The following is an 18,637-nucleotide window of genomic DNA, read 5'->3' on the forward strand; positions in this document are numbered from 1 at the left end:
AATGTAATGGCCCAGAGCAAGCTAATAAATGACAGTGTCGTATGAGATCTTCAGGGAACAAGAAGAATATGCATGTCTTAAATATTTATTTATTTGTGCTTTTGGAGAATATATAATGTATTTCTTAATGCAATTGAGAAAAAAAAGGGCCTTCATCTAAAAACAAATAAGATTTAGGTTAAAAGAAAGCAGTAAGTCCTAAGACGTAAAATTAGAAAATACTGTTTATTCAGAAGTAACAACATCAGTAAATCAAGGCTTCTGTGAGTTATTATGGTTCCTACTGCTGGGCCGTGCATATACAGATACAGTCTGATTTATTGTTCACAAAAATGGCAAGATACAACAGGTGGATGGCAGTGGCAAATTAAGATGTAAAGAAAGGGGAAAGAATAAGCAGTTATATAATTCAGCGATGATGCCATATGTGCAAAGTTTGAGTATAGCTGTAGCCATCTGAATTCATCATGAGTTAAACTATCATTACTTAAGTTTCACCCTTTTGTTGCTGTTGTATAATGTATGCATTGTCAGATGCCTTGGGTATCTGTTGGTGTGACTTCATCTGATGCTCACTCAGGGGTTCTGTTTTCATTAATGTTTATTTATGTTGTCTGTACACGTCTGTTATATAGCAGAGATTCAACACCGATCTTCAGAAATGCAAACCTTACCAGCTAGACTTTGATTCTGAAACATTATGATATCCATGGCAAATCAGTATTCAAAAATGATTTAATGAGAAAATGTCCTGATGTTTTAGTGTGCAATAGAGAGGGGGAAAAAAATCTTTGTAGTTGTGAGAGCACATGAGAATGTTGAACATCAGAAAACATACTGTACTTCAGTTAGAAGAAAGATTCCTGTTCATAATACTTTGAACTTCTTTATTCCTTCAAAATTCATCTTATTTTCAAAGTGACAGCAGAGGCTTGCTTGGTTTTTTAAAAAAGTAATACTTTAACACCAAATCAGGTGGATGAATCCTACCGTTTAAGACAAACTGTGATAGTTCAGAAAGCTGCCCAGAGCAGTTTTCCATTTCAGACACACACACGCACCCCTATTTTTTTCCCTATATTTTTAGTCAGAAATGGGGTGCTTTCCAGTACAGGCTTATACAATGATTAGAAATAGTCAGGTGCAGAAGCACCAGCCATTATTTTTAAAGGAAAACACTCGAGTGTTCTTCACTGGGTCTCATGGTAAGAAACTAAATAAAAGTTGCAATCTAACCACTTATAAATTAATGACCCTGCAACATATACACAGTGTTTATTCATGTACCTGTGCATATACCATAAAAATGGTGATAATTAGCTACACAGATGATATTCTCTCCAGTCTAAGTATTGAGTTTCAGTGCTCTCTTGCAACTCAGTAGTGCTGGCCTGCTTTCTCACAGACTTTCCTACTGGAAAAGTTCCAGAGTACAAGGCTCCTGGAGGTGGTCTTCCTCTAAAGGGCTTTTATGTTTTCTGCAATAATGAATTCTCAGAATAAAGTCTGAATGAACAGACTCATTTTATATTGATAGGCCATCCAAGATTGGAATGTGTAACCTACAAATTAAATACGTTGTTACTAAGAGTATCTGCAGCATTAAGTTCCAAGTGTGGAATGTAAGGGATAGCAAAACAATTTGATATTAGAAACTGAGTGTTTCCAACTAACATTTCCATGTTTTGCATGTTTCATGGGATTTTTGGGCGGTCTGTAACTTGTTTCTCTTTACCTGGATCTGTCCTGCCAGATACAGACAAAAATTGAGGTGGAAGAATGCTGAACATAGATTGCATACACTAACAAGAGGAATTTAAGAACTAAAATCAAAAGGGCTTAATAGCATTAAATTATGTTTGCGCAGTAATTAAAAATATAAGATTTGGTCTGTAACAGTAAGACAGTTAAAAGCATTTTTTAAAGTGAGTTATGATGGTAAGGTTGAAAAAAGTAAAAGCACCTATGTGTCCCCAAATTACATTCATTACCTTTTAATAAATGACTCTTCGGTTGATCTTAAAGTGTACTTTAAGTAATATCTTTGAGAAAAATATCACATATAAACTAAGAATAGTAGCAAATGCATATTAAAGGCCTGATTTTACTTAAGCAAGGAAGAGTAAGACTATTCCCACTAACAACAGGATTGTGGCTCTTCTCAAAGTTATTCACACCACACTTGTCCAAGTCTTTGGTCTCACGATTTATACATTAATCAATCATGTATTAGTTAAGCATCCTACAGTCAGATGCCTGGCTCTGTAGACAAGGGGAGGGCAGTGGATGTTGGTTACCTCGACTTTTGTAAGGCTTTTAACAGTCTCCTGTAGACTTGTCATCACCATATTGGTGAGATATGAGCTGGATAAGTGGTCAGTAAGGTAGGTGGAAAATTGATTGGACCACTGGGGCTGAGGAATTGTGATCAGCAATGGTAGGCCAGCTGGAAGCCAGTAACCAATGGTGTTGCTCAGGGATCAACACTAGGAGCAAAAGTGTTTGAACCAGATGAGGGGGCCATTCTCAACACGTTGTGGATAGCTCCAAGATTGGTGGAGTGGATCAGGTATTGATGACCTCTCGGGGTTCCTTCCAAACTAAATTATGCTATGATTTCATGCATAACAAAAGTAACCAGTGTAATGGTGCAAAAAAAAAACACGTTCAAGAAAAGAGCATAACAACTTCAAATTCATGTCACTGATAGTTGTCATCAGTAGTTTCAGGAAGAATGCTCGGTGTTACAGACTAAACCTCCAGTGTTGCTGGTTCACATCTGTGCTGAAGGACAAGTGAGGAACAAATATCTGTCTGAGTTAAGACAATTTTTAAGGCTGCTGCCCTGATACTGTCTTCATCAGTAGAAAACTCCCAGTTTCCACTAGTTGAATGTGAAGTGGACACTGGGAGTTTCTCTTCAGCCTGCTTCTTGGCATTTGCCTCACCTCACTATTGCTTCTTATTTTTCTTTGATATCACATCAAAACTGATCATAGAAATAGTTCTAAAGGAGACCTAGGTATGTTCACTGACAGTTTGAGGAAATGAATTTAAATTTCCTTGTTTCACAGAAAAACCCTTTCCCCTACTTTTTCTTTGAACCACAGATGTCTGCTCTGCTGCCAGTTCACCAAGCACTCTCCAAACCATAAAGATGAAAAGGGGTCCAAACCAAACCAGAGAATAAGGCAAAATCTGTTTTTAAGAGCATCTGTAATACAGACACCTCAGGACTGCTGCACTAATTGCTTAATCTTGTCATTCATTTCTGTTGTGCTAAATTAATTGCAAATATAGATATAAAAAGGTAGCAAAAGGAGTTAAATGGGTTAGTTGAGTCTTTTAGTCACAGTCCTCTCCAAATTCTGTGTCTTTAGGATCTGTGCAGGAATTTTTTTCTTCTTTGATGTCACAGTGTAGAGCCAGTATATTTCATCATTTGCCACCTGTGAACGCTCGAGCTGGTTATCCTCACAGGGTGGATTTTGCAGGTCTATTTTCTTCTAACTTTCTCAGCTTGAGAAGAGGAAAATACTTGAACTGGCCAGTATACTGAAGTCTAATTTTCATGAGACTTTTTAATAATTATGTGAAGAGGAACTAACTCCTGTACTGTCTAACTCCAGATGATGTGGAAAGAAGAGAGATTAGGACAATGAAGGACTGACTTTGCAGTACAGGTTTCAGGATATCCACTCTCTGGATTCCAAAAACCTGGATCTGTATAATACTTTTCAGAGACTGATTGCACTACATGACCTTGCAGGGAAAGGATGGACATGACAAAGGGACACAAAGCTTCCCTATTTGCATCACCAGTAGTGTTGCCCACTACATCATGGCAGAGGCATTTTCTACAGGTGATGAAGTCCATCTAAAAATACCCTAGCTACATTGAGACTTATGGTTATAATTTTCTACCCAATGTGTAACTGATCACCTGTCAGTGATAAGAGCTTGTATTAAGGAAATAAACAAAGGAATTATAGAGTCCTCACTTATTTTGTGAACATTTTGTTATGAAAAAAAAATCTCACTTTATAAAACTTAGAGGAGGAAATGCACCTTCTGTAAGAAAGGATCCTTAGGAGTTCATAATGAATTTCAGCATACCAGAACAAGGGCATTTGCCCTGACCATTGAAAATAAGGTATTTTCTGAAAGGAAGAAGTTGAAAGTGTCTATCAATGGAGTCGCTGGTGGTAAGTCCTCATCCCTCCAGTGGAAAATTATTCCTTTTTATCTGGTGGTATTTATGTTTTTAAGACATTTATCTCTTAGCAAGTTCAGCATTGCCAGTCTCTGTGCCTGTGTTGAAGGATTATTGCTCTCTTTGTGCTAAGAACAGCTACACCTTTTCCCTCCCTTTTCTTCTTTGGTGTTTTGGGGTGGGATTTTTTTGTTTGTCTTTTTAATGCTGGCAAGCTGCTGATGTAATTAAATTTTGGAAAGAAGAGAGGGTGTGGGTGCCTGTTAAAGACAGGTTAATTCGAGACATGGCTTTGCATGTTGACATTTCCCAGTTAACACACAGCTTCATAGTAGATTTCTCTTGAAACTTTGCCATGATATACTGCCAGCAGATGGGAGTGGTGAAAAATACTGGGAAGACCAGTGACTGTTAAAATAACACAAAATAGTGGTGCTGTCATCACCTGTTGCCACAACACAGAATTCAACAAATGCATGCAGTAGAAGACCCTAGAATATTTGACAACATTCTGTATACAGATCACATTCAAGGAAATATTTTCTCTTTCTTTATTCTATCCACAGATACTTGATAATCAGTCATTGTGTTTTAGTAGCCTTGGCAGCAAGAGTCCAGTTCCTTACTGGTATACATGTCCTGGTTCTGGCCAGGCCAGAGTTAACCTCGCCAAGTAGCCAGCACAGGTGACCTGAGTTAGTCCCTGCTGTTTTCCACACCACCTGACATCACTTCCCTATAACAGGGGCTGGTTGGGGAGGGAGTTGGTTCTTGTATTGTGTGTAGGTGCTTTGTGTTGTTGTAAGGTCAGTGGGATACTTTGTGTTATCACTGGGTATGAGTGTAATTTGCCATGGGCTATTATTCCCCTTTCACTGTGTTTTTGTCAGTAAACTGTCCTAATCCCAACCTATGGAGGTTCTGTCTGTTTCTCCTCCCAGAGTGAGTAAGCAGTGTGTGGTGCTCAACTACTGCTACATCAGCAGCATTCTCTGAAATCTTAGGAAGCTGCTTCCGTTTTACTAAGCAAGGAATTAGATCCTGAATATCTTCAAAACAAGTGCTTTGTATAGAAGCCTCATCTTGTCACCTTACCACTCTCTCTGTAATGAACTTCCCCCTAATATATAATCTAAACCTTCCCTCCTTTAGCTTTAATCCATTCTCCCTTGTTGTGCCATTCTCTACCCTTTTAAAAAGCTGATTCTCCTCCTGTTTATATCCTCCATTCAGGTACTGGAAGGCTGAAAGCATATTAAATTATTTTTTTAAATCCTCTTAATTTATTTTTATGTATGTTTCTTCTTTAGTTATACATGGAAATAGATTTGACTCTAGTTTTATATCAAACCTCTTAAATGAAAGATAAAAGATGCATGCCTCTTGAAATAAGTTTTGACTAAGTCTAGCTTTTCACTGTACAGTTTGGGTCAAATGCTCTGTATGATACTAGAAAAGAACTTTGTGAAAAGTTGGGGTGTAAGAATAATCCCTAAAGGTTTATATTGTGAGAGAAAGTTACTTCTGCACACTGCCCATAGAATAGACTTTTCTTGAAGAATACCATACCATCTTGCTAGCTACTGTACATGTACTGAGGCAGGCTACTCCACTGTTTATATACCTCAGCATGACTATCTCTGAAAGTGAGCTAACTTTTTTTGAGATTTAATTAGTTAAAACTCTCTTAGGAAAGACTAAAAGGTTGACATTTTGGGAAAGAATTATAGAGGTTACAAGTTGCTATTACGTGCATAAAAAGTGATCAAGGGATAGTTTAGACTACAGAATCAGTATACATATCTTTCAGATAGTTTTCTCTGTTGCTAGCTAATTCATTGTGAGATGACCTCACAACCACCTCCCTTGCCCAGGGAGGTAGTTGAGTTTCCCAGGAAGGTGGTTGAGTCACCATCCCTGGATGTGTTTAAAAAGGGGTAGATCAGGTAATTAGGGGTATGGTTTAGCATAGGACTGGAATAGTTGGACTTGACGATCTTAAAGGTCTTATCCAATCTTGTGATACTGTGACCTAACCCAAAATCCAGAGAATTTGAAGAGCTGCTCTCCAACCACTTCAGTGGCTTTATATAATGCCCTGTATGGTCAAGTACCAAAAACTTCAGACAATGAGCTTTAGCTGCTTTGTTAAACATCCTTTTTATTCTGTAAGGGCCTTAGTTTGATGATAGAAGCACTCAGTGCAGCCCAGACTACAGGGCTGTAGCATGCAGAACTACTTATCCTGCAGTAAGGACAGAACTTTCTCTTTAGTGAAAATTTTACTGGAAATTGTTATGTAAGAGGTCTCCAAATAATGGGATCTATGTAGAAAAGGGTACTGAGAAAGGCAGGTACATTAATTTCTTTACAGAGAGTGACACAGCTCCTGGAAGTGCAGCATGTGGTGATAGCCAGCAAGGTTATTGTTTGTCTTTCTGTTTTCTTTAAGATTCCTCATTCTGTGATATTTATTCATTGCAACATTGATTAGTACACAAAGAACCATAAATAACTAAATCTAAGCCCAGGAACCATTCCATTTTGATTCTCCAAATACTGAGCAATTTGTAGTTTTTGCAGATAAGCTCTAGGTAAGATTGCCTTGGGTAGTATTTCCATAGTGAGGCCAAATATTTTTTTCAAAATCCTGGGTTTGATATTTTAAATTTGCATTTTTTTTTAAATCTTGTATTGGTACAGTCCTTAAGGACAGGTCAGAAGGCTTATAGACTGTTGAATGTGTGACAAAGAGCCCATAAAGAATCTGGTCAGATGTAGCTAATTAAAGGTAAATGAAGGACAGCTGCTTTTTATGTTCCTAGCACATCTTTGATCTGCTCTACCCCTCAGACCTCTGTGGACAAGGTAGTTAAATACAAACTAGGAGGCCTATTTTAAAGACATTAAAGCCCTCCGGGGCAATCGAGTGACAGTCCGAGCAGCCATAAGCTGTTTGCTTTATTCATTAGAGAACTTTAAATGTGTCAAGAAATAGAATAATGTCCATGCTCTTAGATCAGCATTAGCAATGAAGATTACAACAGCTCTGGGACATATGAATGGGCAAACTTCTTATGAAAACAAGTTTATTGAGAAGCATTTTACTATAAAGGCAAAGAAAATATAGGTTGCACATTTTCATTGCAGGAATATTGATTCAATATGTATTGAAATATCTAAAGTTGTAGTGACACAAACATCATGTAACCTAGTGCTGACCTCAGTGGTCCCTTCAATCATGTTTTAAAAAACTTCCTTTTCAGACACATGTGATGGAAAGAATATGTCATATGTGAGTGACATAATAGCACGTAATACTTGCTGAAGAATTTATGGAGAATTTGCACAATATATGGCCTTTCACTTCTGTCCAGAGACTTGGATACTTAAGTTTGTAAATTGCAAGTGTTTATTTTATAAGTCAAAGCTTTAATGTCAAAGCAACATCAGTAAAGGATGTAGAAAGACTAAATAAAGAAAAAAAAAATGGTTACCTATATAAACAACTCTTTATTGCTAGCCATATTGGAAAAAGTGACTTTGCCCAGAACTATTTAAATACAACTCAGTATATTTTTAAAAATGATTTTTTTTTTTACTATTATTTTGAAAATAGGAATTTAAATGGAAGTTACAGTGAAGCAAATTCCTGTAACATTCTAACTGGTAAATTCTAGAGATACCTGCCATATTGCCTGAAGTTAGAGAAAATACTCACTTTTTTATGTTGTATGCTGTGGTTTTGGTCCGTTCTTTTGTGTCAGTATCTAAATGCTACATTATTCAACTGCATAATCAAACTCTCCATGGTATTCAGCCCCATTGAAATAACTTTAGTATTTTAAAATCAATTAAAGGTGTGAAAAGTCTGGAATTTTAAAATCGTTGTATCAACTGTCTTTTTGACTATACCATACATGCAAATTTCCAAGGTCTTACCATACAAAGAACTTTTCTATACTTGTGTCTTGCCTCAGAAAGGCTTTATGAGTAGTGCAGTTGGAATTGCTTGCCCTTGAAAGTGCTGTAGGTTATTGAGTCTGGAAGAAAAGTGAAGTAAACATGATAGAAGATCCTCTGTGATTAGCCACTGATTTTCCCAGGGAGATATGACAATTCCTCTTACCCTTACTATAGATGTGTTTAACTATACATAATTTAAAACTCATTTGATCCTCAAAATTGTCCTACATTTGGTTTATGGCAGATATATTTCTGCAGTCAAGTCATAGAAATGAGGTTAATCAAGTTGTTAGGTCTGTGAACTAAGGACTTAGGTTGGGTTTGGTTTTTTTCATTATAAAATAAGCAGCAAATAAAAGATTAAATTTAAACTGGAAAATGGTCTTTTTTTTAGACAGCAAACAATTCTCAATAGAAATGAGTATTGATCAGCCTAATTGAAGCACATGAAAAGGTTCAGTGATCTGTATTCTAGGCATTGCTAAGTATAAAGATGTGGTTATTGTGGATAGCATGAGCAAAATCCACTGATTGTTCCAAAAACATTGTGAAAAGCAAACAAATATGTGCTAAATTTAGAATAGTTCACATACATACTTTAAACATAAAAGCTAGATTTTTTACCCAGAGGCAAGAAATGCGTTGGCAAATTTATATGGAGTTCTCCTAAATATAAGATAGGTAGGTATTGTGGGTTGAGGACCCATGGTTTTGTCTACCATATTTACACTTGTTCCACTCACATTGAACCTACATGTATCACCTTGGCTGTGTGTTAGAGTGGGGGGAAAAAAGCCCATACTATAGTAAAACTACTGTGAAAGGGAAATACAATAGCTTGATAATACAATACCTCCCCTACAAAGAGAGGCTGGGGGAGCTGAGCTTGTTCAGCCTGGAGAAGGCTGCGGGGAGACCTCATTTCAGCCTTCCAGTCCCTGAAGGGAACATACAAACAGGAGAGGAATCAGCTTTTTAAAAGGGTAGATAATGGCAGGACGAGGAGAAATGGATTAAAGCTAAAGGAGGGAAGGTTTAGATTAGATATTAGGGGGAAGTTCTTTACAGAGGTGTTGGAACAGGCTGCCCAGAGAGGTGATGGATGCCCCAACCCTGGAGGTGTTCAAGGTGTTGGATGGGGCCCTGGACAATTTTGTATAGCTCCAGGCCTGGAGGTTGGTGTCCCTGCCTGTGGCAGGGGGGTTGGAGCTCTATGATCCTTGGTGACCCTTCCAACCCAGATTCTAAGATAAGATCATTTATCTTCAATTTTAAAATCCAATAAAAATAAGCCCAAAAGGGAGCTAAAATATATGAGCAATCTTAGTGTTTTGAACAACCTTTATTTTTTTCTTTTTTTTTTAACAAAGTACATGGGACATTAAGACAAACATTAAGACTTTCACATAATAAAAGCCTTATTGGCAAATGCTGCATTGCAAACATTGATTTATTATTACAGTAACCTCTCAATACTTGTATATGCATGTGTTATTGCAAGGTGAATTTTGCCCTTTGAAGGCTACAGAGTTTTATGCGTCTGTGCCCTACTGTAATACCAATTTAGAGTTCAGTATCTTGTTTTCATGTCAGGACTAAGGTGATCCATACCATTTTCTGTCTTTATTCACTTAACTGCTGTAATCCTATTTTCAAAAAATAGAATATAATTACTTTTCTCTTATGTTTGCAATATAACCATTATTATATATATATATTACCATCTGGTAATAATAATGCTTTCTTTAGCTGGGCAGGGAGCAGTGAAATCATGCAGATACTAGGTAATCATTGTCAGCACCAAAGGTGAGCAGTTTGATCTGTCTGATACAAGTATTGAGCATGAGCTTTCTAGCTAGGTCTGTGAGTTGGGACCTGGGAAGCTGAAGGGGATTTGCAGCTGAGCAACAGCCCAAAACACTCATTTCCAGCTCCTGTCTTCCACACATCTAGGATGTGATTCTCCAGCACTTGTATAACCTTTAGTTGAAACCTTGAAGCTTAAAATACTAGTTTGCTGTACAGTCACAGAGCTATTATGAATTCAACACAGGCTGAATTGCTTTCATAGAGGGAGCTCAAAGAACAGCACATATGCTACTGGTCAAACATCAGAAATTTACATCTGCTGCTGAAGTCCTGGGGCTTCTTGAAAGCCAGATAGTCACTGTTGCCAACCCTACTATTCCTTAGTTTCCAGGCAGCAACGCTACACTGACAGGCAGGTTGTGTCTATTAAGGAACACTGTTACCTAACAATATGTTGAGCGTGACCCAGCTGCTCCAGGGATCAACAGTGATCAGCTAACGCATTTTTAAACTCGGACATCCTTGTTCACACCAAGGGGGGAAATCGTATGCAACATCTTGTTTAATTAGCATGTTTCCTAGTATATTTTCTTAGTGTAGACAGGGTCTCTAAGGAAGAATGACTCATGGATGCAACATTGCCATTATGGAGTACTTTTTGGAGTAACTTGCCATTTCTCCACATTTTCTAAGGAAAGCATCTATTTGGCTCATTACCTAATTAATGTTTGTGAGGAGCTCCAGTGTACCATTAGTCAATCTCATAGCACATGACTAAACAGAATCCTGAGCAAGAGTTGAAATATGTGTCACTTTCTTAAGTGGAGGCTAACACATAGGTCTTTCCTGCACAGTCCATGAGTACTACTGTATAGCTTTCCTTGGAGCATACTTGACACATACTACAATTGAGATGGGCACAATATATGTCTGCATCCCTAGGCAGGCCCAGGGCAGGCCTTGGCTGCCACATGCATCACAGTGAATCTATCATTTTATGGATTTTTCTGAGGGAGAAGCATCTCTACAGAGCAGGTAGAAACTATGTGTCTGCAAAGATGGGAGTGGGACAGCAGGCTGATAGAAATTAGCCTGTGTAGAATTGGCTGTGGGGATACTTTTTTCCAGGCATTGATTATTCTTCAAATAATGCAGTTACAGTCAGGAAGAGGTTCCATGCTTCATCTTGTCAAATAAAGTGTTTTAGCCAACAGACAAGCAGATTTAAGAGGAATTTGTCATTGTTTTTATTAGGGTACAAAAATCAACACAAGATTCTTTCTGTCAGACATATATTCTCAAAAGGAAATGCATAGTACGCATAAAATATTTATGATCATTTCTTACATTGTAACTGTATCTACCTAAAAGCCAAAATAAATACCAACTGTTCCAGCTATACAATATACAGTGCCTGATATGTTTATTGCCACGTTTTCTATGACCAGTCTCCTTTCTGTTGTGTTTCTCCAGTGACTGTGTTATTCCAGGAAAATGAGTAACACAAGGGGAGGAGGCTGCATAATGCCTGCTACACTGTAGGGGGTTGTCTGAACTAACACATGGATCATGGAATCTGTGTTCAGGGTGTATTATGCAGAAAACGTGTAGAGGGTGAGCAGCTCAGGGGGTTTTTTAATGTAGAAAACGTGTAGAGAGTGAGCAACTCAGGTGGGGTTTTTTTAATGACAAATCAGCGTGTATCACAGGCACTTCACACTTTTTGGTTCATAGCTTTGAGTGTCAAAGAAGATCTGAAGACAAGAATTTATCTTCTAAGGAGTACCATAATTCTTCTATTTTTTCTGTGCTATTTAGCAAGTACTGTTAGCTAGTTTTCATTCTTTTTCTCCTTATTCAGTGAACAGACAAAGTATGGAAACATTTGGGGAGATGGGGAGAGCTATAATCCTGTGCTGCTGACATCTCAAACTGTCACTTTTTGCAGATGGATAATTAGAGCACATTTCAAACAGAGTAATAGTATTCTCAGGTCATGTTGTATGATTATTGATACAAAATTTTATTGTGTGGTGGAATAGAGGAGCAAAGAGCAAAGGAACTCAAAATTCCCACTTTGCATTGAAGAGATGTATATGAAGATTGCCAATTTGAAGTTTTAAGTGTGAATCTTGTAGGGGTAAAAGTAATGTAATCCATAACGGGGAACAATTTAAAACCAGAAGATATTAGCTGGAAAAGGGAAAATGCTGAGGAGGGTCAGTATTGGGGTCAGTGTTTTCTGTCATTTTATTCCCTCCATGGGCTCAGTTAATGAAGAGAATGTTTTACATAATAGAATTCTGGACTCCTTCTTGGTTGTTGATATTCCACTTGTGTACAGTCAGAGGATGTCAATGATGACAGCTGGTTCTTTCTCCAGCACACAGATTTTGATTATGTCTTGTTACATGGTTAGTATCCAGTTTTCACAAGGAATGTTTTCCCACCCAGAAGACAACAAATGTTGGACTGACCTAGTAATTGTTCTCTCCTATATTTCCTTTGGGCTCTTGTTCAGCTAGTTGGATCTGAGTTGTTTTAAACATAATTAGGCTATCATAAATCACTCTGGCTTAGTTTGCATGTGACATCACCAAGGAGACCCAATGGGGCAATTACAATATGGTTTTGGACGATCTATCTGTAGCTGTGTTAACTACTTTATCATGAAAATAAAGTTTGTAAACAGTAGTCTTTACAGTGTGACAAGTTAAAATGTATTGCACCCTGATATAGCTGTTCAGCAAATTAGGTTTTCATAGCGCTAATTGAATTTGTCATAAAGCTGATGAACATTAGCTAAAAAAAAGAGCCATATATTTTGTTTTATTGAACACATCTCAGAGTGCTTGTAATTTAGTAGGGCCACCACACTTTCTGGGCAGGCTATCAAGTAGGATGTTGTAATGATTTGCATGACTACTATAGTAGATGGAAAAATGTAGCTTGTGTTTGTAGCTGTTCCATTAGTGTCTTGCACAGTGTGTGCTCCTTCGGTGCTCTTCAGAGAGCTGTGTCATAATCCCAGCATCTTTTGAAGAGTGCTGCCTGGTGAAATCAAGTAACTATACACCATTTAAAACCTAGAGCGTAATTAAATGATGAGACAAAGGAAAGACTGAGAAAGTCAGATACCCAATAGAATCCTGAGGTTATCAAAACAGAGCTCTTGCCAAGGACCTTGGAATTCATCTGATTCAGTTACTGGAAAAATGCCTGAATTAAAAATTATCCTATGAGGACCAAGAAAATAGACCCAAATTCTGGCACTGCACAGTTTTCTCCCAAAATGGACATTAATGCTGCAAAAACAGAATAGGGTGAACAACCCCTGGCCCCATGCTTGGCCCCCTACTGTAGGCTCTATCTGCCAAAGCAAGATGGAACAGAAGATGAAAAAGGGGGGGGAAGGAGAAATTGGAAAAGAGGGGTAGTTGGAACTGGAAAACCTCATAGACTTTGCCCCCTGCCAGCACTGAAACAGTCAAATGCAGCTCTACTTGCAGAGCACCTGTTGGCAGCTGTCGGAGTCATTTGTAGGTTTTGGGACAGGATAGAAGACTTATAGGCTACATTCCATTCTGTGACATGTGATTGGGCCTTATTTTAGTAAAATAGAAGTCATTCCTGGGCAATAATTACAGCAATAAATACACCTGTTCTGAAATAAAAGCCACAGCTTTGCTTTCTATAAAAAAAACCCACAGATTAAATTGCATTATTTTTAATGACTCTCCTTAATACTAATACTAATATTCTGTGGCTGATATCACTGCTGTCTTCCTTTTATCCAGAACTGAAAAACAAAATAATGTCACGTGGAGATGAGAGAAAATAAGACAAAACAATGATTATAAACATTAACTTAATGCTGTCCATTCAAACACAGCATCAGGAGGTTTGGTGTAAGGGGTTACCTGGCCACTTTTGTTTTGCAAGCTTTATACATTAGAGTGGAATGATAGACAGGTAGGAAAATTGTATATGTTAAATTAGAACTCTTAACAAGTAATTTTATGTCAGCAATTCACTTTAAACATTTTAACAACTTCACAAACTTTCACATGAACTCCAAATACATTTAGTTGATAATTTTGGCATTACAGTTTATGCCCTCCTTCTGTTACTAACTCCAAAAATTAATTGTTTGTGTACAAAAACTATATAAATAAATTATTCTTCCTTAAGATAAATACATAACAATTGTCAATAATATGCGGATTTGAGATGTAAAGTATATCAAACAGAAAAGAAATGGTTATTATTACAGACTGAGCTGAGAACTCTATTGCTTTTATTGGCTAACTCTCCTTTGGCTATAATGAGAATCTTCCCTCTGCTAATGCTTTGGTTCAGTGTAAAAGGCTTACTTAGATAAGTACCTGTGTTAGAAAGCTTGAATAAAGTTGAAGTAGAAAGTAGATAATGTTTTGAAATTTAATCCATTCTTATCTTTAAAAAAAGCCCCACAGTTTTCCTGTTCTACTTAAAACACTAAACTTATTAGTTCTAAAATAATAGTGGAAATCTGAAACTTTAAGCCTTAGATTTGTGTTCAGTAATGAACTCATGTTTCTGATACTGCAGTGTATGCTAACTGGGCAAAGCCTGGTTCCTGCGTGAAGCCCACCGAGAGTCTTTCTCCAACAAGTCTGCCAAAGAATAGGGCCAAAATGCAAATCCCTTTGGTTAACTAGTTTGTGTGTGAAACATTACAAAATGAGATTTTCACTTTGTGTTAGATTAATTTCTTTGCCATGTTTAGGAAAAGAGAGTAGTTGAGTATCCTAGATTAATTTCTTTACCATGCTTAGGAAAAGAGAGTAGTTGAGTATCCCAGCATGTAATAAATTGTCTTAGGTATTAGAGACTGTTAGCTTCAGTGACATCTGACCTCAGCCATATTCTGTGCCATTAAAATAAGAGGACAGGTTCTGGACCTTAGGACAGTGATACCTGAACAAGGAGACCATCCAGTGGAACATAAGCATGTGCTTAATTTTAGTGGAACTGTATAGTATGCATGTAGAAAGGAACTTGCAGATATTTTAGCTCAAATAAGAAAGCTTTTCTGAATCAAGATTTTTAGAGTTTTAGCTGTGAATTGCCAAAATACACATTTTATATTAGAAAAGGCTTACTATTATTTTTACTATAACAGTTAGTAGATTAAATAGATACATTCATACATTATAGCAAGCATAATCTTCACAAACTTTTTTTGCATGTTGTAGCATTAAATTTCTTACTCTGGCTAGATAGAGACCTTGAGTGCTCAAGAGTCTTAATGAACCAGGGCACAGAAAGTTCAAAAACCTAATAATACAGTATCTTGGACATACGGATACATATTTACTCAGCATTTCAAAATCCTTTTAAGATTTTTGTAGTTCTTTTTTATTATCTCTGCACATTTACAGATTAAAAAAATACACTTTTACTGTGATCCTGACAAATACATCTTTTTATTGTATGTTTGCTGTTTGCAATGAGGGCGATATAGAAAATGTTGGCAAGCCAAGAAATTTTAAGCGTATATAGAGAAGCACTGAAAGCTCTCCTGAGCGCCATTTGCCAGGGAACGTGGGCAAAAAATGTTGGTAGTAAACTTTTGGACTTCTCATGAGGTGTCAGGTGGGTGGAAAAAAATAACGGAACAAACTTTGAATCCAGTGGTGGCAGGTGTGTTCAGGATTTTCTCCTTTCTCAGCCTCCCACCTTTTGCTATTCACACCCTCCATTCCTGGGCATGGAAAGTCCCCAGCATGTGAATTTAGGTGCTCATGACGAGCGGTGGAGCAGGAAGAGGAAAAACCAGGACTGCACTCAACATCACCACAGAGGTTAATGGATGGACAGGACAGGATGAAGAACCAGTAAGGCTGCAGCTTGGATAGCCAGCTCAGGAATCAACTGTCAACTTAACATCAAGCTGCCTGAGCCCCCATGTGCTGTCTTTCATAATAGCAGTGTCCTTAGGAATTAGTCTTCTGTGATGATATAGTGCCAGCCTGAAATCCCTTCAGTCACTACTCAGCAAGACTTCATGTATTTATTTGTGATGCCAGTCAGATGTCCCCACTGTTCTTAGATCAGAAAACTGAGCAAAAACTATGACTGAAGAGATCACACGGCTTAAGTCCTCAATTTCCCCACTATAAGGAGCAACTAGCACCACTTACTCTCTAAAATCCCTGACGGTTCCAATATATTATGGAAGAGTATGCTTAACATATGAGGTGTATAAGTAGTATATCATCAATGATACATTTAGGTTTTTGCTTTACTTTTCAAACTTCAAAAACTCTCAGAGGCAAATGAAATTAAACTACTATTTTTACAAATATTTATTAGGCTTTTTTGTATTATTATTTTACAGGTCTTGTAGAAATTTGCCTGATGCATCCCCTTGATGTAGTGAAAACAAGGTAAGATTCTGCTTGAACAGGTTTTGTTGACACTGGAAGATATCCAAATTTGGAGCTGTCAAAAATAAAGTGCTAGAACTTCTCCAGGTAAGGTAACTTGTACCTTTAATGGCATTTTTATTTGCTTTCCTGTATCTACAGCATTTGACAGATGGAATTTGAATAGCATGACACATTTCTGATTAGAGGTCATCTAAAGGTGTTAAATCTGTTTTATGAGATGTATTTTTAATGTCATAAGACAATCCAGAAACATGTGGAGGACTACAGTAAAATTAATTTACTATATGTATCGCTGGCAGTAATGCTTCTATCTGTAATTGGGAAATACCATACTGCTTCTGAAAAAAATTTCATATATTTTTTAGAACAGATAAAAATAATAAAACAAGGTGTTCCATATTCTCTCTGTAAGCTAAATGACTTCATGCTCTTTTTTTTTTATTAATTTTTTTATCTGTCCCCATTTTCTTTTCTGAGTGTTTGTGCTTCTGTGAGTATAAATAAGTGATCTGGAAAATTTGATCTACTTAGGGGCTTTTAATGTTAATTATTGAGATGGAACAGGAGTAATTGTGTTTCTAGTTTCTTTAATATATTTTTGCTTTTCGATACTTTTTAGTTTTCATATCAATTGAGTATTACTGTACATGAAAAGCAAACCAAAATGCAGAAGGGTACAAAAAAGAGAGAAAACTTCTCAAGCCATGTGTGTCACACACGATGCCAGTAATTACAATTACTGCTCCTGGAGCTCTATCTGGGTCTTAATCATGTAAGTGGAAAAACTCCACTATGAGTTGAATTAGCCCCAAACAAATGATGAGGACTCTGGAATATGCTTGAAACTGTCAGTTATGATTTGAGATTCTCATTCCAGTTACCCAACATGTGAGCTCGCTACGGATGTATTTTTGGTTTCTGTTTAAATCACATTCTGGAGATTGATCCTGAGATACAATTGCAGTTTGCCCAAGGAGATCATCAGCCTGTGGTCATTGCCAGCACCAGGGCACAGCATCAGGGGCTCCATCCGTGTTAACTGTTGCTGAGGTGTTGTAGGCACTCCTCAAGGCTCAGAGGTTGCTCAGGCAACTACTCTGTATGCCTTCATAATATGGAATATTTTGATTCATACAGAGATAATATACCTGGTAGTTTCAAGGGTCCTCTTTGCCACTCCAAGTACCACTGAGACCTTGCTATTAAAAAAAGATTCACATAAAAAGATTGAAATTAAAGTCTCAAAAGCAACAAGGTGCAAGAGAAAAAATATACATGACTAAACTAAAAAGACAAAATCTGTATCACCCTCCGGCCATGTGGTCCCCATGGGATGTGTGTTAGTGACTTCGTTTTGGCAGATTGTACCATAACTCACCTATAGCTCTCAAGCTTTTAGTTTTACCACCTCCTTTTTTTCCTCTTTGTACTGAACTAGGAGGCATGCTGTTCTGTAGCACAAATGCAACATCAGTGATTTACTTCTCACATCCTAAGTGCCTTTGTGGTTGTCATCCTAGACATCCTTCTGACTCCAGTCTTATTTAAAGGATTTAATAGATATCCTTGGAATCATTCATGATTTAATACATGCCACATATCAGAAAAAAACATTAATGTAACCTCTGTTCTGATACACTGGCAAACAGTGGACTCTCGGTATACAAGAACAGAATTCCCCATTTCAGTTCCAGATTTTACTGATTTTGTCACTCTTTTAGCAGTGAAAATGCTGAGCAGATTTGAGATCCAGAAATGGAAAGCATTACAGAATGTGCAGGGATGTTTATGAAGCTGTTATCAAATTATATTTAAAGAAAAAAAAACAATAAAAATAAGGTACCCTTACACCTGAGTCCATAAACAGTGAAAGTAAAGAAAGCAGAAAAAAATGCAAGAACAGTGTGTCTGCAAAAGTTAGATTATGGGTCACGGTGAAACCAAGGAGCTGAATCAAGTTAAAAAAAATATTTAGAATTCTTTTTCATTTGAAGAAATTCAAATGCAGTTGAGTTAACTCAGCTCTTCTACTGAGTAGCTGCAGATCTTTGCAGAAGTGGGCAGTACCCAAGTGATAGTTTTTCTGTTTTGCTGTTGCAGAACTGTCACAGATTTTGCAGTAACTTTTCTGCTGATATTATCTGATTTTAGTGCTTAAAAATACATACATTTTGAAAGCCAGTGATAAAGCCATAAATAGAATATCATTTGATTT

General features: G+C 37.2%; 1 protein-coding gene across 1 annotated transcript in view; it reads left to right on the forward strand.

The window, feature by feature from the left end:
* SLC25A21 (solute carrier family 25 member 21) overlaps positions 1 to 18,637 on the forward strand; it is a gene marked incomplete at its 5' end in the record, with an annotated part of 249,563 nt that overhangs the window by 124,257 nt on the left and 106,669 nt on the right. Inside the window, one exon of the mRNA XM_084263715.1 lies at positions 16,371 to 16,419. Within this exon, the coding sequence (XP_084119841.1) occupies positions 16,371 to 16,419 (49 nt within the window). The remainder of the gene's footprint in view (positions 1 to 16,370; positions 16,420 to 18,637) is intronic.

The sequence above is a fragment of the Gallinula chloropus genome (assembly GCF_964237585.1).
Source record: "Gallinula chloropus genome assembly, chromosome: 4".
Classification (NCBI taxonomy): domain Eukaryota; kingdom Metazoa; phylum Chordata; class Aves; order Gruiformes; family Rallidae; genus Gallinula; species Gallinula chloropus.